We start from the raw sequence: 12,409 nt of genomic DNA, 5'->3' as shown, positions 1-12,409 counted from the left end.
GTTGGCTCGAGGGTCCTTTGGTCACAGTATAGGTTTGCATAACTCTCTTTGTTAATTGATAATAAGCTATGGCCTATGGCAGATCACGCATGATATCCCTGATCTCAAATTGTTAACATATAAAATAATTATTAAAATTTAACCATTTCCATCGGTTTAAATTTTTGATATAATTAATGATTTTACGTAATATCATAATAGAAGTTTTGAATTTAAACTCTGATTCTATAATCTATACTCTATTTTATTTAATTAAATATTTTATATATTAAACTATTCATTAAAAGAGCATCTAGTCCACACGTAAGGAAAAGTTTTAAAATATAAAATAAATATTAAAATTTAATTTTTTTTTATCGATTTAGACTTTTAAAATAAGTTATAATTTTATACAAATTGATGCATGAGAGGAAAACTTCATAGCATGCATATTACAGGTGATTTGAGTCTATATATAATATGTATGGAGATTTGCTACATACAGTCGATAAATGCAGTCAGCGTGCAGTCGGCTATACGGAATGAATAAAAAAAATTATAAATTTTTTTTTTTATATTCAGGAGACCTACATGAATAAAAAAAATTATAAAAATAATTTTTTTTTCATATAAATTCTGTATTAATTTATTTTTTTACAGCAGACTGTACACCAATTATATCTACCGATTGCAAAAATTATTTCTCATATGCATGTGAACGTGTGGAGATTCAACATTGCTGATGAAGAGCAAAACATGAAAAGTTGGGTAGCTGTTTGTTTCGCCTGATCATTTCAAGTCACTGTTGTAGGTCGAGGTGGGGCTGTACGTACGTGGGGCACCTGTCGTTAGGCTATTAATTCCACATTAGGGATCAGATCCTACAAGGTGCGTATATCCGGTACGGTGTTTCAAGTTTCTGAAATTGCTCAAAAACGAAGATAGGATCGATGTCATGATCGAGCAACTACTTTTCTAGAGATGATATATAGATTCGTGGGATCAGTACGTACGTACTACATTTGTCATGAAAGCATTGGAGCAATAATGGCATCAGCTCTCTGGCTTCAGAGGATGCATGCAATGCTACCTTATTAAAATATATATATATATATATATATATTTATAATTATAAATTATATAATTATCACGTAATTATTTAAAAAAATTATTTTAAAAAATAATTATTTACGATAATTAAATCACATGATCATTTAAATGATAAGATTAATTTATAAAATTTAAATTTTAAATTAAATTATATCATATAAATATTTTATTATGTATATTTTATAAACCGATTTGATAATAAAATTTTAAAAATAACTATACATAGAATTTTTGATACATATATTATGTACACGGCCAAAGGATTTTCAAAGCATAAATCTTCTTCTCATGAAGCCAAGATCAGCATGCATCATGAGTCATGACTAGCTATCTCATTTTATTGTTACCAATTGAAAATTAGTATTCCTATAGAATGACATCGACCTCCCTCTAATTTGCTGTTATTAAGTACTGAAAAATAAATAATATATGCATTAATTAACTAACGCATTAGAGGACACATTTAATATTTCTTTAAAAATTTTAAATTTATTTAAAACATTTTTAAAATAGAAATATTTAATTATTATTATTTTTTTTTATCAAAATATATCTCATTATATTCCCGTACGTTTGCTGCAGCTAATTTATCTTCTAATATTACTGTTCTAGCTACCCACCTTAATTTGGGCCCAACTGCCTAGCTAGGGACAATATATATGCAGTCTGCACCTTAAAAAAAAAAAATTACTATTCATCATATTCATATATTATACATCACAATACTTATTTTATTTATTTTTAATTTTTTTTATTTCATTCTTTTTAAACTAATTAAATTATGAGAGTGGGCAAAGGGCCCTCATCCTGTCCGCCCCTCCCCCACATGGCCGGATGTGCAGCCCCGCCCCACCCATGCAGGGGGGCCTCGTCTCACATTTAGCAACCCTAGCGGGCGCCCCCTTATATATATATATTATATAAAAAAATAAATATATTTATATACATATAAATATATATTTATATTTTATAAATTGTGTATATATAAATATGTATATTACAATTTTTTAAACTTGTTCATAAAGTATGTAATAACAAATTTAAAAAGTACATAGTTTAAAAATTATAATTTATATAAAATATGCACTAACAAATTTAAAAATTATATAGTTTAAAAGCTACTACACTACAACTTATATAAAATATGCATTAACAAATTTAAAAACTAAAATTTTAAATTATAGTCATATTTACAAATTTAAAATTTACAATTTTGATCTAAAACTATAGTTTTGATCATTTTTAGACCTAGAAATAATTTTTAAACCTAATGTAATGTAGTCTACATTTTAAGTGAACATGAGGAGGGGCAGATTGAGAATTCGTCCTACACCTAGCCTAGCGGGGCTAGGAATTGGTATGAAAACCCCACTCCCCACCCCACCCCATGCGGGCAGGGGGCTATTCCACACCGTATATTATATTTTTTATAAGAAAAAAAAATGTAGTGTACTATGAGGATGATGAATAGTTTTTTTTTTTTTTTAATTCCGGTTGGCGAGAAAGTGCTGATGACCTTAATTTTTTTGATACAAACTAGCTAGCCACCAAACAAAGAAACGTAACAGGATTGGATTTTCCAAATCCAAGGAGAAGATAAATTAGCTCCATTGGCATCGATCACAAGCAGGCAAATATACAGTGTATAATATTATTGGTGCACCAATCAATTACAATTAATTGATCTGATACAGATAAGCATGAAAGGCGGAAAGGAAACTGAGAATCCCATTTGACTCAAAAACGTCCTTATAAGTGCATTATTTCATGCATATGGCCCACGATGAGGATCGATCCATCATGAATCTGATCTCACGCGTCATGCACGTTGCACGCAAGTCCTACGCATACAGCACTTGATCATTTACTATTATGGCGAGCGGGGACACATATAAAAAGGGAAAAATATAGTTGTAAGTATAATTATATACTAATCTGTATATCAATATAATGTAATTAGTTAAAAAGTAAATTTTATTGAAAACAGTATTAATTTAAATTTTAAATATGAATGAATCAGTATTGATATACAGATTAATACGCGACTGCGCTTGTATATAGTAAAACTTTATAAAAAATAAAATAATGTGTACTTACGTAGACTTATGAGGGGCAGTTGGCTGTATATATATAGTGAATTACTTAACTTGTAGTTGTTTGGGGTCAGGAGAAAATGGGTAAGTTCCAAAGGGTCTGTGTCTTCTGTGGAAGTAATTCGGGGAACAGAAAAATATTCAGCGATGCAGCTCTTGATCTGGGAAGAGAATTGGTCGGTGTTCTCTCTTTCTCTCTCATTTGTATATACTACAGTACATGATGACATGACATACACCCAAAATCAATATATATCTGCGTTTCGATCTTCTAACATTCTCTTTGCGGGTATTAAAATGGTCATAATTTGCAGGTGGTGAGGAAGATGGATTTGGTCTATGGAGGAGGGAGTGTTGGGCTGATGGGATTGGTTTCTCAGACAACTTTTGATGGTGGATGCCATGTTCTTGGGTAAAACTAGGTCATATATATCATGCATGGGGAGAAATAATCATACAACTTTCTTTTTGTCTTCTTTCTAGTGCATATATTTCCATATATATTGACCAAAAGAGTCTGGACTAATTGATCATGTTGTCATCATATCGTTTTTATTCTGACTTTCTTAAATATTGTTCCATTCTTTCGTTTTTTTTTTAGAGTTATCCCAAGTGCACTTATTCCTATTGAGGTATTTATGATCTCTCTCTCTCTCTCTCTCTCTCTCTCTCTCTCTCTCTCTGATCCGGTGTCGATTTGATTACTAATTATGACTTGTTCTCAGATATCTGGTCATGCTGTTGGAGAAGTGTTGATTGTCTCAGATATGCACGAAAGGAAGGCTGAAATGGCTCGTCGAGCTGATGCTTTTATTGCACTTCCGGGTATATATATATATATATACACATATATATGCAGATAGATATCATGTGTTAAGTGGATATATATATATATAATAAATAGTATGTTATATAAATAAAAGTTTTCCCCTCTCATTTTCTCTCTCATAAAAATATGAAGGTGGGTATGGAACCATGGAAGAGTTGCTTGAGATGATAACATGGTCTCAGCTTGGAATCCACGACAAACCAGTAAGCAAAATCTCCCCTTCAATATTTTGATACTTAATTAGTACTCTACAAGTACATAATACTGTTAAATTTCCCAAAATACTATGCTACACACACACACACACACACACACACATATATATAGTGCGATGCACTACAGCTAGCTACATCTATATCTAGGGGACCTTGATGAATGATTATGTTTCTTAGTTAATTTTAGTGACCTGTGACTTATTTAGCATTAAGCTATTTATTTCCCTCAAGTCCGACAAAAGGGTTTTGATGATGCTCGAATAGATTGAGGGACCTAATTCCTTTCCGCCTATCCAAATTAGTTTGAAATGAGTACTTTTGTATAGGCATGCATGCATTTCTGAAAGCGAGTAGATCATAGAATTTTTGTGAGATCCGGTATGTGTTTTCTTAGTTTTTTGGGGAAGTAATTCTTATGGTGTTTATTAAAATGTAACTTGAAGGTAGGATTACATTTAAACAATGATGAAAGGTTTCCTGAATTTAAATGGGAGAAAAAGGCCAGGCGCTAGTCAGAAATATTGCAATGTGGCATGATATATATGGTGAATGCTACACCTTCAAAATTCACACTTCCCTGGACACTCATTCCAAATTGCAAGCAAAAAGTAGAGTTTCTCTTTTCATTCTTTGTTGAGCTACTCACCATTATTCAAAGTTCCAGCTTGCCAGAGGATGTTGCGTAGGAATTGAGGTTCAATTCTCATCTTATCCTGAACTTTTGCCCAGCAGAATGCCTTGGATTTGATTGGCTCATTAAATGGAAGAGAAAGACAAGTTGAAGTTGCAAGCCATTAGACTCCAATGCTTTAAATTAAGAGAATAGCTGCATGTGGTTATGAACTAATTAGACAGATCTGACTCTCGAGCTTGACATCTGTCCAATTGAGACAGGGATGGACCCAGTTTAGGCCCTTAATACCTAACTTTTTCTTTGACAAAGTAGTTTATAGTGTCTTTATTGTCACAGCAATCACTCTCATGCAATGAATGGATTCCATATTAAAATGGGAAAAAGTTAGCAAGTACAAATCAAAAGGAAGTAGGTGAGATCAAAGCCATTGAGCATATTGTTTCAACTAAAAAACCAAGGAAAGATTTAAGGAACAAGAACAAGGAACCTTGACTTTAGTGGTTACTTGCACCGAGTTTTTACATTATTATTATTATTATTTTTGCCAGTTGTCAAATTAAGCTCAAAAAATTTGACAAAATACAAAATTTGTAATGTTAAAGCCGCCATCAAACTCAGCATATTTTGGCTGCAAAAACAGGTGGGTCTCTTAAACATTGATGGATACTACGATTGCTTGCTTGGATTGTTTGACAAAGGAGTGGAAGAAGGATTTATTAAACCGCATGATAGGAATATTATCATATCTGCAAATACTGCTCGGGAGCTGATACAGAGGATGGAGGTACTGATATCTCATTTTCTTTCTACATTAATCACAAACAAAATAAAAACAGCTTTTGTACCTTCCTAAAACCGCAGAACCATGTTCAATCATTGAAATAGTTAACCAAAAGAAGAAAATCCCACTGAAGTGCTTTCTCCTATGAGATTTAAGTCCCTAGGTGTCCCGCCCAACCTATTGTGGCAGAAACCTTAATCAGCTACAATGTTTGCTGGGCGTCAAAGTTCCAAGAACATTGTTTTGACAAAATGACAGGGCAAACGACAGAATGTTTTACTTTGAGTTTATTTACACGTTCCAACATCAAACAAAGGTGTTGAGTAGGCAAAGACATTCAATGAGAACATGAATAAACTATGCCAGTAACATCTTATCTTAGAGTCATATGATCAACAAAAGTCATATCTCTAAATTTAAATTGAAATCACTCGTCTGTTTCTGCAGGAATATATACCTACGCATGATCAAGTAGCACCAACACAAAGTTGGTGCATGGAAGAAAACTAAAATGCAAATTCTTAGCCGTTCCCTTCTTGTTTGCCCTCTAAGAGGAGAAGGGGAAGGGCTTATTGTAATGGCATCCTTCTAAAAGGTGCTAATGGCTGGTTCCGTGATATTCCAAAAGGTCAAGGGTGCTCATTGTTGCAGAAATCCTTTGGGATTTGTGCTAGATAGATTGACAGCACAAACTGAACTTATTTTACTTGAAATGGAATAAAAAGATAGTATACATTCAGCATGGCTTGAAGGCTGTGATGTACTTTATATTGCAGGGTTCAATGTTAATAGATTCCCATGTTTCTAGCTAACAATGTATCTGGTTCCTGTCACAAAAAAGAGGAACAAAAAGAAGAAGGAAGGATCAACCAAAACTAACTTCATTGTTCAATAGACACCAAATGAATAGATATAAGGAATCTCAAGTACAGGAATTGCAACTACAAGCCAAAAGAGCAAAGTACCCTGTTTCTCGTTACATAGCACAAGAGAAAAAGCACTGGTGTCTTCCAATATCATCCTGTGTGAGAGGTAAATTCCATGTGCGTGCTACACGGAACAAAAAGCTTTCATTGCCTGGCAGTCCAATCATTTGCACAGCTTTCTTCCCCTACCTATTAATTGTTTTCTTTTTTCCACCTTATAATAAACTTAGTTCTCATTCTATATTAATCTTTCACGAAGCTTCTGGGTTCAGGCCCATCATAAAACATTACAGATACGAGCTAGCTAGTCATAAAGAAAGATCATCAATGCAATAAAATAAATTCAAATACAAAACAAGAACCTAAATTGACAAAGTATCATTCTGGAACGAAAAAAGTAAAGACATTCATATTCAAGTAAAAAGCATTATAGGATAACAAAAACCTGTTCAGCACGTATTGATTCCATCCTTGCAATCTGTGGTCAAATTATAGAATGTTTCCACACGTGTCTTTCCCCTATAAAGAACCTCAGTATCCACAGCAACTCTCATGTAACCATCAAACTCAACTGGTCGTCCATTATTTAGAAGCATTGTCTCATTGTACCACTCGCTTGTATTTCCCCACAATTCATTAAAATCATCAAGCAAATGCACCTTGTACTGAGATCTCAGTTTGTCGAAGTAATTGTAAAAGGGTTCATTGGTGGCTATATACAGCTTCCTCCATGGCTGAACCATAACTTTAAGCTTTTCAAGGAGCCTGTCAGGGGATGTATCAGAGTCCAGATGAGGCCATAGCTCTTTATTCTGTGCCTTCTCCCCTCGAACCACGTGTACCGTATCAAAATCCCAGTCCATTCGCCCACTGATCTCTGAAACAATATTCATCAATCTCTTTGATTTCCAAAGAGCATGCCATGGCCTCTGGATGTACTTGGCAGCTTGCCCTTCACATACCCTATACCAATAATTCTCCGGCTCTGGTGCATCGAACTGCCTCCATACAATTGTGCTCTTATCTTTCTTAAGTTGCATTGGCGTCACCTTGTAGCTCACAACCTTCCTAGTAGGAACTTTCCTTTTATGGCTTCGATCCCATTTCTTCCAGCCTCCCAAAAACTCACCCTCCTCCACAATCGATGCTACCTCCTTAAGATGCTCAAAATCAAAATAATACCGGAAATCCTTTCCCTCCTCATCTTTATTACTTGGATTATAAGTTGCCGCCAAGCATATACTCAAATCCATCACAAATGTTCTATTCAAGTACATAGCCTCCCCTAAACCACATAAGAAACTCCAAAGGTGGTGATTCATTCCCTTACAATAATCCCCTCCGCGTGAATAGTACAGGTACCTCCCCTTGTTGAAATTCATCAACCCTAAACTTGGGATTGTGTCATTGATCTCCTCATCCCGCATTGGTGGGGGTGCAATCTTAGCATTATTCCCACCACCCCTCCTCATGCCATTACTGATTCTACTCCTAGGCCGCCGAGCATTGACACCAGAATGCCATGCACCCGCCTGCACCACTTTATACGTACAATTCTCTCCGATTCCAAATTTAAACCTCCTAAAATCCCTATACTTCCTCCAAGACTTCTCTTTCTTATTTCTAAACCTCCACGCCATGTCACACTCATCCGGTTTCGACCCATTAACCGTTGTCTGATACTCCAAAAACACAATGGACTTAAAAACCCGCAAATTGAACTTCTCAACTGCTATCAGAACTCTTGGGTCTGAACAATTCACAACATCCTGTAATTCATCACAACCGGATCGTGATTCAGGGGTCGTAGTGGCAATCTTCTCTTCAGTTTCCTTAATCACCGCCTCGGTAATCGGCATGCGTTCAGGCGCCAAGGCATGCACCAAGGGGAAATCTTCCCCAGTTTTGAGGATAGAATTGTCATTTTGGAAGGTGGCATTTTCAGATTGGGTGAATAGCTTGGTCAGGGCAGGAGCTGACTCAAGCCATGGGTCTGGAGGTTGGTAGGTGATGGCAATCACTGTAAATATGAGCACTGAGAATACAAACACTGAGAAACACACATTGCCTATCAATTTTATTAGGTTCTGCCCTATGGGCTCAGTGATTGGATTCGACTCTTTCATGGGTTAGTCCTGAAGGCTGTGATCTTTTTAACAAAACCCACACACTCAAGTATCCTTAGTTTTCGTTTCAGCTACCAATCAGATCCGACCCTTTCATGGATTAGTCCTGAAAGCTGTGATCTTTTTAACAAAACCCACACACTCAAATACCCGAATCCCTAGTTTTCGTTTCAGCTACCAATCAGATCTCGAAATCAGTGCAAAAAACTGGGTCTGTGCGGGAATTAAGATTCAAGAAAAACCCAGATACTCAAACCTTTAGTTTTCCCGTTTGAGCTACCAATCAGATCTCGAAATCAGTGCAAAAAACTGGGTATGTGAGGGATTTAAGATTCAAGAAAAACCCAGATACTCAAACCTTAAGTTTTCCCGTTTGAGTGACCAATCAGATCTTAAAATTAGGGCAAGAAAACCAAGTATGAATGTGAAAGAGACCAAGAAATTGAGGGAATTAAAGTGGAAAGACAAGCGGGGCTAAGAGAGTTTACTTACAATTGAAAATGGGAGATCCCAGATGGGTCTTGACAAAGATGAGTTTTGATTTAAGGGGCATTTGTTCCTTGCAGATGTTAATGTAATTCGTATAATATCAAGGGCAGTGTTTCGGAGCATCTTTCGGAGCTCTTGAAGTAAGGGGCCCGTGGGAGAGGGGTGTTGGATTGTCTACATCAAGCGAGTTTGCTTGTCCTCTTTTACACTCCGGTGGTTTAGCATCAGCCGTCGCCATGTCAGCATAATAATTGTTCATTCTTGTTTTTTACACAAATCATCTTGACAACTTCGCTGGTGATAAGTCACAAGATCGGCACTCGGCACCTCTACAATAACAAATTGAAAAATGCTGGTTTGCATTTTATTTTTTTTAAATATTTAAAAAATTATTATTAATGAATTTGTATATATATATAATTTAAATATTTAAAAATATTTTTTAAAAAAAACTAACGGTCGCGTGATAAAAACTGGAGCCCTGCTAGCACGACCCTTACAAATTTATAAAATAAGGAATGACCAACTATGACCACAGAAAGAATAATACCTGAGGTTTACGTATGTATTACTGCAGCATAATCTGATCCTCCCATGTACATCTGGCCTTCTTTACATTTTCACGGTTTTCTTTTTCTTGTTTTCCAAGAAAGAAAGAAACCAAGATATGCGCAAATCTATTGTCACCATCGATAAACGCAAAAATGTTGAGAGGAAGTCCTTGCAGTCCTGATCTTCACTTTTTTTCTTTTTAAGTGTGGACCTCATGCGCTGTACTGCCTTTAGCTCACGTAGCCTCCATACACCGTCGGCTTTCACTGTTAAATTCGCAATTTGATTGTCCTTCTCGTCAAGATATCGACATTAACGTGGGAATGGAGATGAACAACGTTCATCTTGGTCTGAATTATTGCAGAGTGCCCTTCGCAACAGTCCACTTATGCTTCGACTCCAAAATATTCCTTGCAGTGATCATTTCTTATCATCAAATTTGAGATTTTGTTGGATACCCAACCCAAGTATTCATTTCCCTTTCTTTCTAAATTCTTATGATTAATGAATATAATGTGCAAAAAAGACGCCACCGAGATTGACAACTCTGTGTGATGATCTTAATACAGTTTCAAAACCTCGAGCAGAGCTTTCCATTCACACCCGTTGACATTTATTTACCTAACCGGAAGAAGAACTAACATACCATGCATCTCTAGCTTTCACGCTCGTATACTGAACAAATTCCAATCATTACATACACGCCCCATATTTATCAACTTCTGTAGTTTAAGCAGTGAAAGAAGCAGCCATGGAATCTATGAAATCTTTGTTGGGAATTTGGACCTCCAAATTCACCCCCTTTAGGATCTACTCTTTGTAGGCATAACAAGAAAAATAGAGAAATAATAACAACACAAGAAATTTACGTGGAAATTCCAAAACGGGAGAAAAACCACTAGACCCAGAGAAGAAAATTCACTATGTGAAAAATTGTTACAATCACACAATTTTTCTCCTCACCACACCCACAAAGCTACCCCACTAATAAAACTTTAACTTTACACTTCTTCCCCTTTTACAAAAGGTTAATAGATGAATTTAACTAAAATCAAAAGTTACTAGATAAGCTTTCAACTGGTGCACTTAAACTAAGAGACTAAGTCTCTTATTTATAATCCTAAAAACATGCCCCTTTGTTATTTTCCACCGGTGTGGGACTAAACCAAGGAGCAAAAAACAACAATCTCCACCTTGCAACTTTGACTAGTCCCACAGCCAAGCTCCACCTTAATGAAGATCTTCATAGCTTCCGCCATCATGTTTCACCATAAAAGCATACCCACTCAGAATAAACAATTCCAAGTATTTCACTTCAGCCCATGTCGAAAACAACTTTGCTGAAAATTATGGTGTAACTTCTACGTTTGGCTTTCCTGGAAGTTCATCAGCCATTGATATGAATTTCCACCACACACCCTGCATCAATGCCAAACCAATGCCTGTGTGCAAACTTGTGGACCCGCTAATATTAACACATCCTCTATCATGGCAACTTTGGGAATTAGCGGCATGCCATGAGGATGTACATGTCTCCTTTTAAAGATCAAAATCTTCCATGGAGAGAGACACAATATTAGCATCAATATCAGTATCTCCATTTACTGACTTGGAGCCACTTGCCGAACCTGCTCCAGCTCTTGGACAATTTTTCTTGACGTGTCCAGATTGTCCACACCCCCAGCAGACTACTTTTTTCTTCATGGAGTTCTTCATCTTCTCATTTCCAGCTGCTACCATTGCTAAGTTCTCAAGTGGAACATTACTTCCACTACTTAGTCTTCTCTCTTCAGAAAAGATTTTACTGGCAACTTCTGAAAAAATTATTTTCTCCTTCCCATTTATCAAAATAGGTTTCATGTGCTCATACGAAGGTGGAAGAGACCAGATGAGTCTCAAGGCTTGATCCTCATCATTAATTTTAACTCCAATAGCTTCTAGCTCAGCGACAATGCCATTGAGAACACTTAAATGATCTGAAATAATTGTACCTTCACTCATCCGCAGTGTATGAAACTGCTCCTTCAGGTACACACGATTTGAGACGCCCTTCGTCTGATACAACTCTTCAAGTTTTTCCCAGAGTTTTTTTGCTCCATGCACATTTGCAAGAACATTTTTGGCCAAGCACAGACGTATTGCACTTGCTGTTCTCAAATCCAGATCCTCCCAATCTTCATCGCTCATTTTAGATCTGCTACTTTCACCAGTCATACTAGTACTAGTGCTAACTTTATGTGTTGGTCTGCCCTTCAATGCTTTGTGTAATCCTGATTGAATTAAGACATCCTTGACTTGTACTTGCCACAAGTCAAAATTGATTCTCCCATCAAATTTAACAAGATTTGAAAGCCTAATTCCTGGCATTGCTTTGATGAATTTACTGTAGAAATGAATAGTACCTCACTAATTCAGTTCCCAGGAAATATTGGAGGGTCACAATAGACACACTTAAAATTTTCAATCTCCTAGATAAAACCTCCTTAGACTGTACGTATCCACACTACCACACCAAATCTCTATCCCACAAAAAAGAACCTAGTGGCTCTAATACTAATTGTTGGGAATTTGAACCTCCAAATTCACCTCCCTTAGGATCTACCATTTGCAGGCATAACAAAAAAAATAGAGAAATAATAACAACACAAGAAATTTACGTGAAAATTCTAAAACAG

General features: G+C 35.9%; 2 protein-coding genes across 3 annotated transcripts; one reads left to right on the top strand and one right to left on the bottom strand.

The window, feature by feature from the left end:
* Positions 1-3,202: 3,202 nt before the first annotated feature.
* Positions 3,203-6,409, top strand: LOC122292704 (probable cytokinin riboside 5'-monophosphate phosphoribohydrolase LOGL1). The gene is made up of 7 exons (XM_043101181.1): positions 3,203-3,358; positions 3,497-3,594; positions 3,784-3,814; positions 3,908-4,007; positions 4,144-4,214; positions 5,501-5,644; positions 6,089-6,409. The coding sequence occupies exons 1-7, from the start codon at positions 3,263-3,265 to the stop codon at positions 6,149-6,151; spliced, it is 603 nt and encodes a 200-aa protein (XP_042957115.1). The 5' UTR covers positions 3,203-3,262; the 3' UTR covers positions 6,152-6,409.
* On the bottom strand, positions 6,321-9,380 carry LOC122292703. 2 transcript variants are annotated; one of them, XR_006236992.1, is made up of 3 exons: positions 7,013-9,380; positions 6,607-6,691; positions 6,321-6,468 (listed from the first exon to the last, which is right to left on the bottom strand). XR_006236992.1 is itself a non-coding variant. In XM_043101180.1 (2 exons), the coding sequence occupies exon 1, from the start codon at positions 8,691-8,693 to the stop codon at positions 7,017-7,019; it is 1,677 nt and encodes a 558-aa protein (XP_042957114.1). In that variant the 5' UTR covers positions 8,694-9,380; the 3' UTR covers positions 6,507-6,867; positions 7,013-7,016. The 2 variants fall into 2 exon arrangements, 1 of the variants encoding a protein (XP_042957114.1); XM_043101180.1 differs by lacking the exon at positions 6,321-6,468 and having other exon boundaries at positions 6,507-6,867.
* Positions 9,381-12,409: the final 3,029 nt, after the last annotated feature.

This window comes from Carya illinoinensis, chromosome 13, assembly GCF_018687715.1.
Source record: "Carya illinoinensis cultivar Pawnee chromosome 13, C.illinoinensisPawnee_v1, whole genome shotgun sequence".
NCBI classification, from domain to species: Eukaryota; Viridiplantae; Streptophyta; class Magnoliopsida; order Fagales; family Juglandaceae; genus Carya; species Carya illinoinensis.
This window is presented reverse-complemented; position numbering and strand designations above follow the sequence as displayed.